Source organism: Lissotriton vulgaris, chromosome 6 (assembly GCF_964263255.1).
Source record: "Lissotriton vulgaris chromosome 6, aLisVul1.2, whole genome shotgun sequence".
Taxonomy (NCBI): Eukaryota; Metazoa; Chordata; class Amphibia; order Caudata; family Salamandridae; genus Lissotriton; species Lissotriton vulgaris.
This window is the reverse complement of record NC_141694.1, coordinates 978,567,141-978,583,468: the sequence shown is the minus strand read 5'-3', so window position 1 is coordinate 978,583,468 and position 16,328 is coordinate 978,567,141. Positions and strand designations below refer to the sequence as shown.

General features: G+C 45.9%; 1 protein-coding gene across 1 annotated transcript in view; it reads right to left on the bottom strand.

The window, feature by feature from the left end:
* LOC147708272 (uncharacterized) overlaps window positions 1-16,328 on the bottom strand; it is a 413,470-nt gene that overhangs the window by 209,569 nt on the left and 187,573 nt on the right. Inside the window, exons 11-12 of the mRNA XM_086925333.1 lie at window positions 13,814-13,926; window positions 3,764-3,886 (exon numbers count right to left, since the gene is read on the bottom strand). Of these exons, the coding sequence (XP_086781459.1) occupies window position 3,886; window positions 13,814-13,926 (114 nt within the window). The 3' untranslated portion in view covers window positions 3,764-3,885. The remainder of the gene's footprint in view (window positions 1-3,763; window positions 3,887-13,813; window positions 13,927-16,328) is intronic.

Here is a 16,328-nt window from a genome sequence, read left to right as displayed (position 1 = left end):
CAAATGGTTGACTACTGCTGTGGACAAATTTGTTCCCCTCGCATCTATGCATTCTCTGCCCTACCGTCATCCTGCGGCATGGTTTTCAGAGAATTTAAAAACCATGAAATCTCAATGCAAGGTACTCGAGAGACAAGGAGGCGCTCCTACTCTCCCTCTTGTAAGGTGGCATACAGGGTGGCTCTTAGAGATTACCATAAACAATGTAAAATAGCTAGAGCTACTTACATCGCCAATACTATAATACACGCTCAGAATTGTCCGCGCACACTTTTTTCTGTAGTAAGAAAACTGACAGGTGCAGATTCTACTACTGCCCCTCCTGTTCTGAATGAGGCACAATGCAATTCTATCGCTGAGTTTTTTATCACTAAGGTGGAACGTATCTATGACTCATTGGGTCTTCTACCTTCGAGCGAAGAATTATCACCTACGCCTGTGCCAGTTCAAAACAGTCAGTCCCCCTCGACAATCAAACTTACTAAGTGGCTGCTTTTTGATGATGTTTCCTTTGCTCACTGTCTTGAGAGCATCAAATCCGGTTCTCCCCGTGACCCTTTACCAGCTAAAATTCTGAAACAACTTTACTTGAACCCTCGTCGTGTGGTGATGAAGCTCCTCAAATTGTCGCTAACAGAATCCTGTGTTCCACAGAAGTGGAAGCATGCGATGGTTATCCCTCTGCTAAAAAAGACTGAAGCGGACGTCTCCAATTTATCCAACTTTAAGCCCATCTCGTTGTTGCCTATTTTTTCTAAAATCTTAGAAAGGCACATTAATTCACAGTTGACTCTCTTGGTTGAGAGTTCGGGCTTTTTGCATCCATCAAATCCGGCTTCAGAGCACACCACTCCACAAAGACCACACTTTTGGGAGTTGCTGAGAATTTACGGCACGGTATCGATCGCGGCGATACATCTGCACTTATCCTTCTGGACTTAAGTGCAGCATTCGATACCGTGTCCCATTCCATCCTTCTTACATCTCTCCAATCTCTGGGATTTGGGGGCTCAGCTCTGGCTTGGATAGCTTCTTTTTTAAGTGATCGTACCTTCCAGGTTTTTTCAGCCAAAGCATCCTCGAAAACATGTGTATCGGCGTATGGCGTTCCCCAGGGGTCTATTCTCAGTCCACTACTATTTAATTTCTATGTCAGACCCCTGGCCACCATTGTGGAGGAAGCCGGCTTGAATTTATTTTCTTACGCCGATGACACACAAATCATCTTCTCTCTTTCTAACAGAGAAGGCAATAACATCTCAGCTCTTAAGCAGGGTCTGACTCTAGGAAATTCTCCTGCATCCATTCTGCCACTCAAGTTAAATGGGGACAAGACCGAGGTTGTGATCCTGGGCAAGGGTAAAGATCTATGGGGTCCTCAACACTGGCCCGAGAGCATGGGTCCTACCCCTAAACCCGTTGACCAGGTTCGCAATCTCGGATTCCTCATTGACGAAAAGCTCACAATGCGGCAACAGGCCGCCAGGGTGGCTTCCATCTGTTTTGCCACCTTAAGATGGCTTCAAAAAATCTTGTGGATGCTCCCTGCCTCTAAAAAGAGGGGACGGTGGTCCAGGCTTTGGTAATATCTCGCCTGGACTACGGGAATGTCCTCTATCTTGTTGCAGATTTAACAACAGTGAATAAACTTCAAGTTGTTCAAAATGCGGCCGCACGGCTGTTACGCAATGTTCCTCAGAGAACATCTGCTTCTCAAGCCCTTCGCGATCTACACTGGCTGAGAATAAAGAGTAGAATTAAATTCAAGGCCTTATGTTACATCTTTAAGATAAAACAGGGCTCTGCCCCGAGGTACCTACAGAATCTCATTCATGCTTATAAGCCCAGTCGCAGTCTGAGATCCTCAGGAAAAGGAGATTTTATTGTTCCTAGATTTAGGTTAGTGAAGATGGGCGGCCGCTCCTTTTTTCATCTAGGCACTAAATCCTGGAATGCTCTGCCTGTGACCCTGAAGTTGGAGACAGATCTTCTTCGCTTCCGCAAGGGTCTAAAAACTTGGCTCTTTCAGCAGTAATTTTGAGCAGTCTTCTCTAGTAGCTTCATTTACAGATGCCTGGTAGTTCATTCTTCTTCAGTCTATCCCTTGGCGCCGGGAAACCCACTGCGGGTAGCCGTGCGCCTTATAAGTTTAAATAAATAAATAAATAAATAAATGCGTGGTGTGGCTATGTGTGTGCATGCATAGTGTGGCTGTGTGTGTGTGTATGTGTTAGTCACTTGCCGGGAATGTGCAACAGGAGATGTACACAGCGCAGGGCTGGGCGTGCGCGCCCATGAGGTGAAATCGCCGAGGGCTTTCGCGTGCACATCTCCTGCCTCATATTCCCGGCAAGCCGGGAGCAATAGGTCTTTCGCTGGACAGCGAGACCTAAAAAGTTACATTTTTTACAGGTTCGCCCCGCCCTCTATTTTTTGCAATTATTAAAGCCTGAATGTATTCCGTTTGTGGTTGGTTGTCTGAAATGTTCCCTAAGGTACAGAAATTGTCTGGAACCCTAAAAGACTTGGCTGCTGCATTTTATGAATTCATTTTTAAATTGAAACAATGTGATGTCCTTTTTACTCCGGTAATCTTTGTATATAAATTGGAATATTTGTATTGTACGTCCAGTTATGTATTATGTGCTTTGTACATTTTTACAGATGAATTGTAACTTTTTATGGTTTTCTAGTATGTAAACCGAATAAAGTTTATTGAAAGATGAAAGATCTTTTTCCCAGCCAAGTGGCAGCGTACCCATCTCACTTAATTTGTTTAAGGATATGGAACACCAGTAGCAATGAGGCCAGCTGATAAGTTGTGCAAGGAAGGGTTATGGTACAGTTAATGGGAATAATAAAAGCTATGAATAGCCTGCTCACCATCATCATTTTAGGCAATTCTACCAGTTCAACAATAGTGAAGTTAAGGTTCTTATGCTCAACCCTACCTACATACAAATTTGGAAGTCTCAAAAAATTTCCTCATTTCTTTAATCTTAGCATCTTAGTTTTCATTTGGGCATCCTGTCTACCATGCTACTCATTTCATTACCAAGAGAAATGTATCCTGCTGCTTGCTAGGCAACAGAGTGGCCCTCATGTCAGACATCATCTTGCTTTAGCTTTATGATGTCAGCTTGCTAGGCAACAGATTGGCCCTCATGTCAGACAACATCTTGCTTTAGAGCTTTATGATGTCAGAGCGCCTGAGGTCCAATTGCCCTTGTGGAAGCTGACCACACAGGAGGATGAGATATCAGAAGCTATGCAGTAGGTTACTATCTGTATTCATGACTGCAAGGCAAGCAGGAGGGGGAATGGAAAATGACTCTGAAAGACTCAAAGCACTGGGGCCTTTTTGAAAGTGGGATGGAGATACAAAAACAGATGTTATCCTTACCAACAATCGATCTTAAGTATCAGAGTCCAACATACAGAGTGCAGGGAAGAAGTTAAACAAGCTTCCTTCCGTGAGAATGTAACACCATTGTTCTAAAGTGAGATAGTGTATTTCAACTGCAAAGTCAGCAATTTCCTTGAATGGAACATTGCTAGCACCGGGATCTAAATCAGGCTTCAGTAGCCTTGGAAGCAGTCATTCTTTTATTAACTATCATGAGCAACACAATGTGATCCCCATTACTTCCATCTTGACAGAAATTATATACAAGCACAGGCCCCCACTGGAAGGTAGTGAGGACATTCAGATGCCGTGAAAGTCTTTTTAATGCCTAAAGGAATGATTGTGAGATTTACTTACCATATAAATTGGTCAAATGATGCTGTATGCGAGAAGACTGCCTTTCTGTATTTTTTCTTCAGTCTCAGCAATGCAGAGGCATTCTGTTGTGAAACACTGCCACTGCTGGACATTTAGTATAATCTGCAGATGGAAAAGTCCACTGTTAGCACATTTACTATAAGCAGTACAAACAATCTTGATTTTTATAAAGGGTAAACAGATGTTATGTTATGTTATGTTATGTTATAGGGGTATTTGTTGAACACACGGCTACTCCAAGGAGTGTCCCGGCGCTTTTTTAACGCCAAAACAGAGCAAGTGAAGAAACAACCAGGGGTAACTAACTGGACTGCGACTCCTGTTAGAAGAGTCAGGTCTTTAAGCTTTGCATAAAGCTGAGAAGTTCACGTTCCTGTCTAAGGTAGAAAGGGAGACCATTCCATATTTTGCGGCTACTACTTGAAAAGAGCGGCCTCCTTTTAAAGAACGGTCAAACTTAGGCACAATTGTCAGCTGCTGGGAGGAGGATCGCAGCGTCTGAGAGGTTTGTAGGGCTGAATTTTGTTCCTGATATACAGGGCCCAAATGTTATTTAGAGCCTTAAAAGTTAGGACCAAGGATTTAAAAAAAGACTCTTTGTCTCACTGGAAGCCAGTGCAATGATCTAAGGTGGGGAGACATATGTGACCTGGGTCCAACCATAAGCACGGACCTAGCTGCCGCATTTTGAACAACCTGCAGGCGGTTTAGTAAGTAGTCTGGAAGGCCCAGGTACAAAACGTTTACATAGTCCAACCTTGATGTAATCAGGGCCTGGACAACCTTTCCTATGCGGAATAGGAACAAAGGGAGAACATTCCTCATCATTTTTAAAGGGCCAAAGCAGGTGCCAGCAACCGATTGAACCTGGGACTTCATCGTCATGTCAGAGTCCAACTTCACTCCTAATTTTTTTTGCAGTAGAGACTGGTCTTTCAGGAGGAGATAGATTTTTAGGCCACCATTGACGCCACTCATCACCTGGGGTATGTCCAAAAAAGATCATTTCTGACTTGTGGGAGTTGCAAAGCAACTGATTTTGCCTGAACCACTCAGAAACCTTGGTTAAACAAACATTGACTTTGTTGCCATTTAGCACCTCATCCTTCTCACAGGTGAACAGCAATTGTGTGTCATCGGCGTACAATTTTATTTTTGCCCTGTACTGTTCTGCAATAGGAGCCAGGGGGGCCATATATATATTAGACAGGGTCAGACTCAAGACTGAACCCAGTTGGACCCCTACGCTCAGTGGTGCAATGCGGGCTGAAAAACGGGGGGCCCAGACTGTTTGCTCTCAGAGGACTCTGAACCACTCCAAGCACTGGGGCCTTTTTGAAAGTAGGACAGAGAAACAAAAACTGAGATTATCCTTACCAACAATCCAACTTAAGTATCAGAGTCCAACATACAGAGTGCAGGGGAAGACGTTAAATGAGCTTCCTTCCGTGAGAAGGAAACACTATTGTTCAAAAGTGAGATAGTGCATTTCAGCCGCAAAGACAGCAATTTCCTTGAATGGAACATTGCTAGCAACGGGATCTAAATCAGGCTTTAGTAGCCTTGGAGGCAGTCAGTCAGTATTATTAACTTTCATGGCCAACACAATGAGATCCATATTACTTCCATCTTGACAGAAATTATATACAAGCACAGGCCCCCACTGGAAGGTAGTGAGGACATTCAGATGCTGTGAAGGTCTTTTTAATGCCTTAAGGAATGATTGTGATATTTACTTACTGTTAGACCTGGCACCATTGGTGTCGGTCTCCCTTCAATTTTTTGCTGTTGCCTCATGTATTTTTGCTGGTGTTAGATGCTTTGGTCACTGTGCCACTGCTATTCAGTGCTACAGTGCAAGTGCTCCCTATTGCAAATTGATGTATGGATTAGTGATTCCATGTTTGGTTATTTTGGTTTACTTGTCAGACCCTAGTCTAGTGCACTGAGTGTGTCAGGGCGTGTAATCCAAATGCTGCTGGTTGGCCTGCAGCACTGGTTTTGGCACCCACAGAAGCAGCCTTATAAAATGTGTGTAAGGTCTGCTATTGCAGAGCCTGCATGCAGTCTGGTACTGTCATGCTGACTGGGCAAGTGCACCCACTTCCTAGTCCCTAAAACTTCTCTTTTCTTCATATCTGTCAACCCTATGGTAGGCCCAAGGGCAGAGTGCATTGTAAGTATAAGGTAGGACAAGACCTGGTGTGTGTGGCATGTCCTAATAGTGAATTAAAGACATTCTCGTTTTTCACTATTGCAAGGCTACCTTTTCTCCATAGACAAGAATGGGCTGTTAGAATTATTACATTTTATAATCCTAACAGGCTCAGAGAACATGGTAGACATTCGAGTTTAGTATGTCTGAACTCAGAATAATAAAATACATCTTTTAGTAAAGTTTATTTTAATATTCTGTGTTTGCAAATTCCACTTTTAGCAAGTAGGTATTTGCTTGTCTAACCATTCAAATCTGCTGCTGCTAGTTTGTGTATTCCTATGTCTGGTTTCTGTGAGTGACAGGGCTGGGGAATTCCAGGAGACAGGCTGAGTCACCCAGTGGTGAACAGAGAGATCTGCATCCAGATGGGAGGGAGGAGTGCACCTGAACTCTGAATAGGACGGGGACTACCTTCCACAATGCGGACTTCACCCCCTGGGGAGAGGCTGATGTCTCTGCCCTGCACAATGAAAGAAGAAGGAGGAATCCTATCAACAGAGTGCTCCAGGACTGTACTTGCCTTCCACAATGCTGGCTCCACCTCCTGGGGGGCGTCTGATGCTTCTGCCTTGCACTGTGAAAGGAAAGGAGAAGTCTGGTAAACAGAGTGCTTCAGAACTGGTTTGGACTGGGCAAAGGCCCCTCTCCCCTCAGAGAACAAAGGATTTCTGAGTATAAATATTGGGACCCTGCACCCAAAAAATTAGATCACTTTGGACTACAAGAAGAAACCTTTACTGAGGAGAGGAACCTGAAGAAACTTAGGAGAGACTATTCCCAAGCTGAAGTGCTGCTTGGGGGATTGGCCTGCAGTGGTTGCCTTACTGCCAACGGATGGAGAAAGGAACTTTCTAACTTTGCTTTCAACTTGTGAAGATCTCCAAGGGATTGGAAAAGAGTTTGCCTCCTGCTGAAGTCTCAGGGACAACAGACTTCAACCCCCAGCTAACCAGAGTTCTTTTGGAAGTGCCAGCTGCTGTTTTGGGCCTTCTGAGGAACTGCGTGTCGCAAGGAGCTGTGCTGCCGTCGCAACTCCGGAGAAAGGAGGGTGTCGCCGCTGGAGCTGTCGCACTACACCACATCAAGAGAAGAATCTCGCAACGAGGTCGGAGTGTGTCGCTGTGCCTGCCGTCGCAACTCCGGAGAAGGAGGGTGATGCCACTGGAGCTGTCGCACTGCACCGATCAAGAGCACCTCGCTTCCCCGAGAAGCGTGCCGCCATCGAAGCTGCTGCCGTCACATCTTGGATGTCGCCGCTGTAGTTGTCGCATCGAGCGAAAGCTTCACGCATCGTGGGAGAAGAGCGTCGCCGCTGGAGCTGTTGCCGTCACATCTTGAATGTCGCAGCTGTAGTCCATGCATCGAACCGAGAGCTTCTCCCATCCCCGAGAAGCATGCCACATCTGGAAGATCTTCACGTCTTTATTTCTTTGCATCTGAACTTTGCTGCATTTACCATCCCAGCGACATTGCTTGTGGTGGAAGCCAACGCAACTTAAGGTACATTGACGCAGAGTGTTGCATCTAAGAACTGAATTGAACTAAGCTTAAATCTACCATCTTAAAGTAATCATAGTGTGTATTTTTGTCGTTTATGGTCTTGTGGTAACTCTCTATAAAGTCTACTTATTTTTTATATAAAACCTTTGTGGTGTCCGTTTGCAGTGTTGTCACTGGGTTACTGTATGTGGTCACAACTGCTTAACTTACAACGCCTCTGAAATAAGCCTCGACTGTTCACGCCACGCAACCTAGAGGGTGAGCAAGGGTTATTTTAGGTGTGTAATCCCCTTTCCCTGACTAGAGGAGAGGATCAATATTTGTCACAAGTACCTACCTGTGCCAACTAGAGACTCCCAAATCTAACATTGGTAGGGAGCGGAAGGATTTCCGAATTTGCGTTTGATTCATGTACAGTGACTGGTAAACACTACTTAGTGAGTGAAGACCATAACGATACTGCATACGTTTTGGTAGATTCCTTTTTGATTTTTGGATTGTTCTATTTTTGATAGATACCTAATTCAGTCGTGATAGAGAGGGCAGAATCCATAGCCTCCACTGATCTTGAATTGGAAGAAGAGAAATTGAAAAGCTATAAAGTTGCACAGCTGAAATTTTTCTGCAAAAAGTTAAATGTTCCCACCTCTGGGTTCAGAGTAAAAGAAGAATTCTAAAAGGCGCTGAGGGCCTGGGTAGAAGCAAGGAAAACTCCTGTGATTGCGGAGGATGACTTGGCAATTGAGCAACAAGAAGGGCCAGTGGGCCTAGGAGGAAGAAGGGCCAGTGGGCCTAGGAGGGAGGAAAGTACCTTCCCCCGCATGTAGCAGTGCTTCTAACAAAAGTCTGTCTCCAGAGGAGTTGGAGGACAGAGAAAGATCAAGAAGGCATGAAGTGGAGATGACCAGGTTCAAGGTGGATAGGCAGTTGGAATTAGAAAATAGAAAGTTAGATCTTGAGGAAAAGAAAATGCAGTTTGAGCATGAAAAAGTTTTGAAAGAGTGGGAGTTGAAAGCTAAAAGTTTGAAATTAATCCCTTTGGTGGCAGCGTACCGTCAGTAAATACTGAAAGTAGAGCGTATATTGCCAAGGATGTGGTGAAGGAGTTTTACAAAAATGATGATATTGATCAGTGGTTCAGAGCCTATGAGGTAGCAATGTCTTCCCACTGAGTCCCTGAGAGAGATTGGGGAGCGGGGTTGTGGGAAAGGTTCCTTAGTGAGGGGCGGGATACATTGTTGGACTTGCCTTCTGATGTCCACAATTCATACAGCCACATGAAAGATGCATTGATGTCTAGATATGGTTTGACACCTGAGCTCTATAGGCAGAGGTTCAGGAAATGCAAAAAGTTAGAAAACAGTACTTGGGTTGAATATGTCACTTTCTTTTGCAGAGCATTGGATTGTTGGGTAAAGGGCAGCAAGGTTAATGATTTTCAAGGTCTCTTTGATTTGATTGCATGGGAGCACTTGTCTGATAATTGTTTTCCAGAGCTGCGCCAGCATCTGATAGATAGCAAGCTGACTAACCCTAGGAAGCTTGCTGAGGAGGCGGACCGCTGGGTCAGTACCAGAGTCCACCAGGGTCACATGGGAGACTCAGCCAAAGGTGGGCAGGGTCCCCAGCAAAACAATGGGGGGGACAAGGGTAAACAGAAGGAGTTCAGCAAAGGGCCCCAAAGTAGTCCCCAAGGGAACCCTGTGAAAGGTTCCCAGCCTCCCCCTGGGAGAAAGCAAGGAGCCCCGACAGGTAGTTCTGTTGCCCAGGGGAACCTGAAATGTTATAAGTGTGGTGATCTGGGTCATAAGGCGAATGATCCCAGGTGCCGCATGTTTGGTAAACAAGCACCCACTGGTGCTCCGCCCCGGCAGATGGCTAGTGTAGCCTTGGGGGAGGAGATTGGTGTCCAAGGTGGGTGGGATCCCGCACAGATCACCCTGGTCTCTTTAGGAGAGAGTGAGATGGTCTCAGAGGCTCAGCTGCCCAGGAACACTAAGAAATATGGGCAGCGAGTGACCATCAATGGCCAAAAGGTGGAGGCTCTTCGAGATACAGCAGCCAGTGTGACAGCTGTCAAGTGTCACCTGGTGTCTCAAGAGCAGATTGTCCCTCATGCATTTTGCCGAGTTGTTAACGCTGACAAAAACAGAGTCATTGTCCAATGGCACAAGTTCCCTTTGAGTGGGGGGTCTCTGGTCCTCTTCAGGTAGCTCTGAGGCCCACATGCCTGTTGACTGTTTGTTAGGAAATGATTTGGAGGGCTCCCCTTGGAAAAAGGTGGAGAAAACAACTCACTTGAAGATGGTTGGCCTGCCTGACTGGGCGCGCGTGACCACCCGGTCAATGTCAGCCAGTAGGGGTTCTCAAGAGGACCTAGAGCCTGAGAGGGAGGCCCAGGAACCTGCCAAAGAGAGAAGTGGTGAGGGGCGCTGGAAACCGGCCCCTGAAGTTCCCACAGCCCAGGAGGAGGTAGACCCTGAGGGGGATGCCCTGGAGCCTACTGGGGAACAGATAGCTGAACTGGGAGACCTGCCTGAGCTGACCCATTGGCAGCAAGAAGGAGGTCCCTCCAGGGAAGACTTCTGCAAGGAGCAGAGAGAGTGCCCTTCTCTTGTGGACTTGCGGCAACAGGCTGTAATCCAGGCAGCAGGTGATCAGTCAGGATCACATTGGATCTACTGGGAGAATGGTCTCCTGAATAGTGAGCCTAAGGTTGCTGAACCTGGGTCAGCCCGTGTGCTGGTGGTACCCCAGAAGTTCAGAGCCTTCCTACTGGGGCTGGCTCATGATGTGCCATTAGCAGGAAATTTGGAGCAGGACAAGACCTTTGAGAGGCTTTTCACCCACTTTTATTGGCCCCAAATGCGCAAGAGTTCTGACACTCATTGCAGGACTTGTCAGACTTTCCAGGCAAGTGTAAAGAGTGGGAGGAAGCACACGGCTCCTCTCCAGCCATTCCCTGTGGTCAGTACCCCCTTTGAGCGGGTGGGGATTGACATTGTGGGGCCACTGGACCACAAAACAGCCATGGGCAACAGGTTCATCCTGGTGGACCATGCCACCCGGTAGCCATACCTCTGAGGACAGTGACGGCCCCCGTGGTGGGACGAGCACTGATGGGAATTTTCTCCCGAGTGGGGTTTCCTCGCGAGGTAGTGTCTGACCGGGGGACAATCTTCATTTCCAAGTATATGAAGTACCTGTGGCAGGAGTGCGGTGTAACTTACAAGTTCACCACTCCTTACCATCCCCAAGGAAATGGGCTGGTTGAAAGGTTCAACCGGAACCTGAAGGGCATGATAATGGATCTTGAGGAACCCATGAGGCGTAAGTGGGACGTCCTCTTACCATGCCTCCTCTTTGCATACCGTGAGGTGCCACAGAAATCTCTAGGATTCAGTCCCTTTGAGCTTCTCTATGGAGACCCAGTCAGAGGGCCTCCGAGTCTGGTTAAAGAAGGCTGGGAGCGATCTCCCAGGAAACCTCCTGGAGAGTAGCCAGGAGGAGATGAAGCGCTGGTATGACCAGAATGCCACTCTGGTAGAGCTTCAGCCTGGACAGAAGGTGTGGGTCATGACCCCAGTTGAGCCCTGTGCGCTCCAAGATAAGTGGACCAGACCTTTTGAGGCTGTGGAGCGCAAGAGAGTTACCTATTTGGTGGACTTGCGGTCTCCTAGGAACCCCCTGAGGGTCCTACATGTCAACCGCCTTAAGCCCCACTTAGAGAGGTCTGAAGTGGGCATGCTCTTGGCAACAGATTCTGGATGGAGGAGGAGACTAAGCCTCTTCCTGACCTCCTGTCAGCCTCAGAGCAAGATGGGTCAGTGGATGGTGTTAACCTCTCTTCCACCCTGACCCCTGAGCAACATAATGACTGCCGCCAGTTGCTGGGACCGTTTTCTGATCTGTTCTCCCTGGTTCCTGGTATCACAGATTGGTGCATCCATGATGTGGACACAGGAGACAGCTTACCTGTGAAGCACAAGTCTTACAGGGTAACTGACAGGGCGAGGGCTTGCATTAAAGAGGAGGTCTCAAAGATGCTTACACTTGGGGTGATTGAGTCATCCAGCAGTCCTTGGGCCAGCCCAGTGGTCTTGGTCCCAAAGCCTGCAGCGCAGGGTGCCAAACCCGAACTCCGGTTCTGTGTGGACTACCGAGGGCTCAATTCAGTCACGAAGACTGATGTGCATCCCATCCCCAGAGCTGATGAGCTCATTGATCGGCTAGGGGCTGCACGGTACCTCAGCACGTTTGATTTAACGTCTGGGTACTGGCAGATTGCCTTGACTGATGGGTCAAAGGAGAGGTCAGCATTCTCCATACCAGATGGGAATTTACAGTTCCGTGTTATGCCTTTTGGGATGAAGAAAGCCCCTGCCACCTTTCAGAGGTTGGTCAACCAGGTGTTGGTTGGACTGGATGAGTTCAGTGCCGCCTACCTGGATGACATCTCAGTGTTCAGTGCCAGTTGGGAGGAACAGCTGTGCCACCTCAGGGAAGTGTTGTTGGCGCTGCGGAAAGCAGGCCTCCGGATCAAGACGAGCAAGTGCCAGATTGGGCAGGGTTCTGTGGTGTACTTGGGACACCAAGTTGGGAGCGGCGAGGTGGCGCCCCTACAACCCAAGATTGAAACCATCCTGGCTTGGGAGCCACCCAAAACCCAGACAGAGGTGAGAGCCGTCCTAGGTCCCACATGGTACTACACAATGTTTGCCAAGGGGTATGGTAACATTGTTGCAGCCTTGACAGAGCTGACTTCCAGGAAACAGCCCAAGAAAGTGATTTGGACTGACAGTTGTCAGAAAGCCTTTGAGGTGTCCGTGCTCCTGGCACCCAACTTCTCAAGAGAGTTCATTGTCCAGACAGACGCTTCAGAGCATGGTGTGGGGGCTGTTTTGTTACAGATGAATGAGAAGGGCCTAGATCAACCTGTAGCCTTCATCAGTAGAGGGTTACTTCCACTGGAACAGAGGTGGAGTGCTATTGAGCGTGAGGCATTTGCTGTGGTCTGGGCACTGAAGAAGCTGAGACCATACCGGTTTGGGACTCACTTCCTGGTTCAGATAGACCACAGACCCCTCAGATGGTTGATGCAGATGAGGGGTGAGAATCCAAAGCTGTTGAGATGGTCTATTTCCCTACAGGGTATGGACTTTATGGTGGAGCACCGCCCTGGTACAGACCACGCCAACGCTGATGGTCTGTCCAGATTTTTCCGCCTTAGTGAAGAGAACTCCCAGGAGTTAGGGTAGTTCTCCCCACTTTACAGCTGGAGGGGACACGTGTTATACCTGGCAGCATTGGCGTGGGTCTCCCTTCCATTTTTGGTTGTTGACTCATGTATTTTTGCTAGTGTTAGATGTTTTCGGCACTGTTCCACTGCTATTCAGTGCCACAGTGCAATTGCTCCCTATTGTAAATTGATGTATGGATTAGTGATTCCATGTTTGGCTATTTTGGTTTACTTGTCAGACCCTAGTCTAGGGCACTGAGTGTGCCAGGTTGTGTAATCCAAATGCTGATGGTGGGCCAGCAGCACTGGTTGTGCCACCCACAGAAGTAGCCTTGTAAAATGTGTCTAAGGTCTGCCATTGCCCAGTCAGCATGACAGTACCAGACTGCACGCAGGCTCTGCAAGTGCACCCACTTCCCAGTCCCTAAACATTCCCTTTTCTTCATATCAGTCATCCCTATGGTAGGCCCAAGGGCAGGGTGCATTGTTAGTATAAGGTAGGACAAGCCCTGGTGTGTGTGGCATGTCCTAATAGTGAATTACAGCTATTTTCGTTTTTCACTATTGCAAGGCTACCTGTTCTCCATAGGCCAGAATGGGCTGTTAGAATTGTTACATTTTATAACCCTGACAGGCTCAGAGAACATGGTAGAAATTAAAGTTTAGTATGCCTGAACTCGGAATAATAAAATACATCTTTTAGTAAAGTTTATTTTATTATTCTGTGTTTGCAAATACCACTTTTAGCAAGTAGGTATTTGCTTGTCTAACCAATCAAACCTGCCTCTGCTAGTTTGTGTATTCCTATGTCTGGTTTCTGTGAGTGACAGGGCTGGGGAATTCCAGGAGACAGGCTGAGTCACCCAGTGGTGAATAGAGAGATCTGCATCCAGATGGGAGGGAGGAGTGCACCTAAACTCAGACTACCTTTACTGCTCGCGCCACGCAACCTAGAGGGTGAGCAGGGATTATTTTAGGTATGTAATCCCCTTTCCCTGAATAGAGGAGAGGGTCACTATTTGTCACAAGTACCTACGTGTGCAAATTAGAGACCCCCAAATCTAACACTTACCATATAAAGTGGTCCAATGATGCTGTATCCGGAAGACTGCTTTTTTCTTCAGTCTCGGCAATGCAGAGACATTCTGATGTGAAACACTGCCACTGCTGGTCATTCAGTATAATCTGCAGATGGAAAAGTCCACTGTTACCACATTTACTATAAGCAGTACAAAACATCTTGATTTTTATAAAGGGTAAACTGATCAATTCTATGGAGTCTGTATTATTGTGAAAATCAACAGCACGTTCGAAAATCAAATCTCAATTTGTGTTTTTACCCTCCCATACTTCTTGAATCCCATGCCTCATGTTCTAACAACACTCTCTAAACAACTGTAGCATGTACATTAGGACATAGATAAAGAGATCTTTTTGCTAGCCAAGTGACAGCGTACCCATCTCACTTCATTTGTTTTACGATATGGTACACTAGTAGCAATTAGGCCAGCTGATAAGTTGAGCAAGGAAGGGTTATGCTACAGTTAATGGGAATAAAAAAGCTATGAATAGCATGTTTACCATAAGCATTTTAGGCAATTCCTACCAGTTAAGCAATAGTGAAGTTGAGACTCTTATGCTCAAATTTACCTTCATAGTTTTCATTTGAGCAGCGTGTCTAACCTGCTACTCATTTCAATACCAAGATAAATGTATCCTGCTGCTTGCCAGGCAGCAGAGTGGCCCTCATGGGAGACAACATCTTGCTTTAGCTTTATGATGTCAGCTTGCTAGGCAACAGATTGGCTCTCATGTCAGACAACATCTTGCTTTAGCTTTATGATGTCAGAGCGCCTCTGGTCCAATTGTCCTTGTGGAAGCTGACCACACGAGGAAGAAATATCAGAAGTTATGCAGTAGGTTACTATCTATATTCATGTCTGCAAGGCAAGCAGGAGGGGGAATGGTAAAGTACTCTGAACCACTCAAAGCACTGGGACCTTTTTGAAAGTGGGATGGAGATACAAAAACTGAGGTTATCCTTACCAACAATCCATCTTAAGTATCAGAGTCCAACATACAGAGTGCAGGGGAAGATGTTAAATGAGATTCCTTCCGTGAGAATGTAACACTATCATTCTAAAGTGAAATAGTGCATTTCAGCCGCAAAGGAAACAATTTCCTTGAATAGAACATTGCTAGCACAGGGATCTAAATCAGGCTTTAGTAGCCTTGGAGGCGGTCAATCTTTTATTAACTATCATGACCAACACAATGTGATCCATATTACTTCCTTATTGACAGAAATTATAAGTCTTCACCTATCTTGGCGTAGTGTTTGATGACACAGGGTCCTGGGCACCCCAAGTCACTAACAAAGTAGTAGCCGTGAAAAGATCGTCAGCTGCTATATTAGGTTTTGCGAAAAGGTTGGGTGGGAAACCAGCTGAGGCCATTCTGACGATCTATAGAGCTAAGACTATAGCCATAGCTAGGTATGGGGCAGCAATTTGGGGCCATAAAGATCTAGCTCTGATACAGAGAGAGGAAAACAAATGTTTGCGATCTCTCTTGGGCCTCCCCCAATCTACATCACCTTTTGCAGCTCACATGGAGTTAGGGAAGGGTACATTGCAGATATGTTAAATATGGCGCCGCTTTTATTATGGATCAGAACTTGGCTGAACCCCAACCTTACACTGAATCACAAGATTATTAGTGATTGTATGGGGCGGGACAGAGTGGCTGATATTCAGTGGCTGACATTTATTAAAACAACAGCAGTATATCTGGGTCGGCCGGAATTATATTCGAAACCGGAAAATCTGAGCAAGGAAGATATTAACTGGGTAAAAACGAATTTTATAAAAACCCGAGAATTGGAACGAGAAGCAAGAGAAATCATTAAGCCAACAGTAAGGTCACACTATTTGTTGATCACTTCAATGTCAATACAACCTTACTTGACTACTGTTACTAGACACTATTATCGGTGGCTTCTAACAAAATTTATATTTAATTAGGCACATTTTCTGCTGGGTATTTATGATAAGTGGTGCACCCCAAAGGATAATGTGCCATGTGAATGTGACAATTTTTCTGATCAGGATCAGATACATTTTGTGTTTTTCTGCCCTTTCTTTTTGGAAAGTAGGAAAAAATGTATTAAGTCACTGTTAAGGGAAAAGGGGTTTGTACAGTCCAAACCCGCACTGCTTTAACTTCAACTAATGGAAACCCCTTTAGTGATGTTTTGTGTAGCCAATTTTTTGATTGCATCAATCCGTGCTAGACGGAAGAGACTCCGGATGAATACAGTTGGGGTTGCTGTAAATGTTTACTCTGCACCAGATAGTATAAATTAACTTCCATGTACCAGATTAAATATTGCTGTTGTGAACTATGAAATATTTGCTACTAATTTTGATTATTCTGTGAACTATGTGATGATCTATATGCATTTGCCACTGATTTTTAGACGTACACTAAATATTATTCTTGTAAGATGTTTTTAAAAAAAATTTTTAGGTTGCATAATATCATGTATTTGTATACTATACTTTTATGATTTTTAAGTAATCGAATAA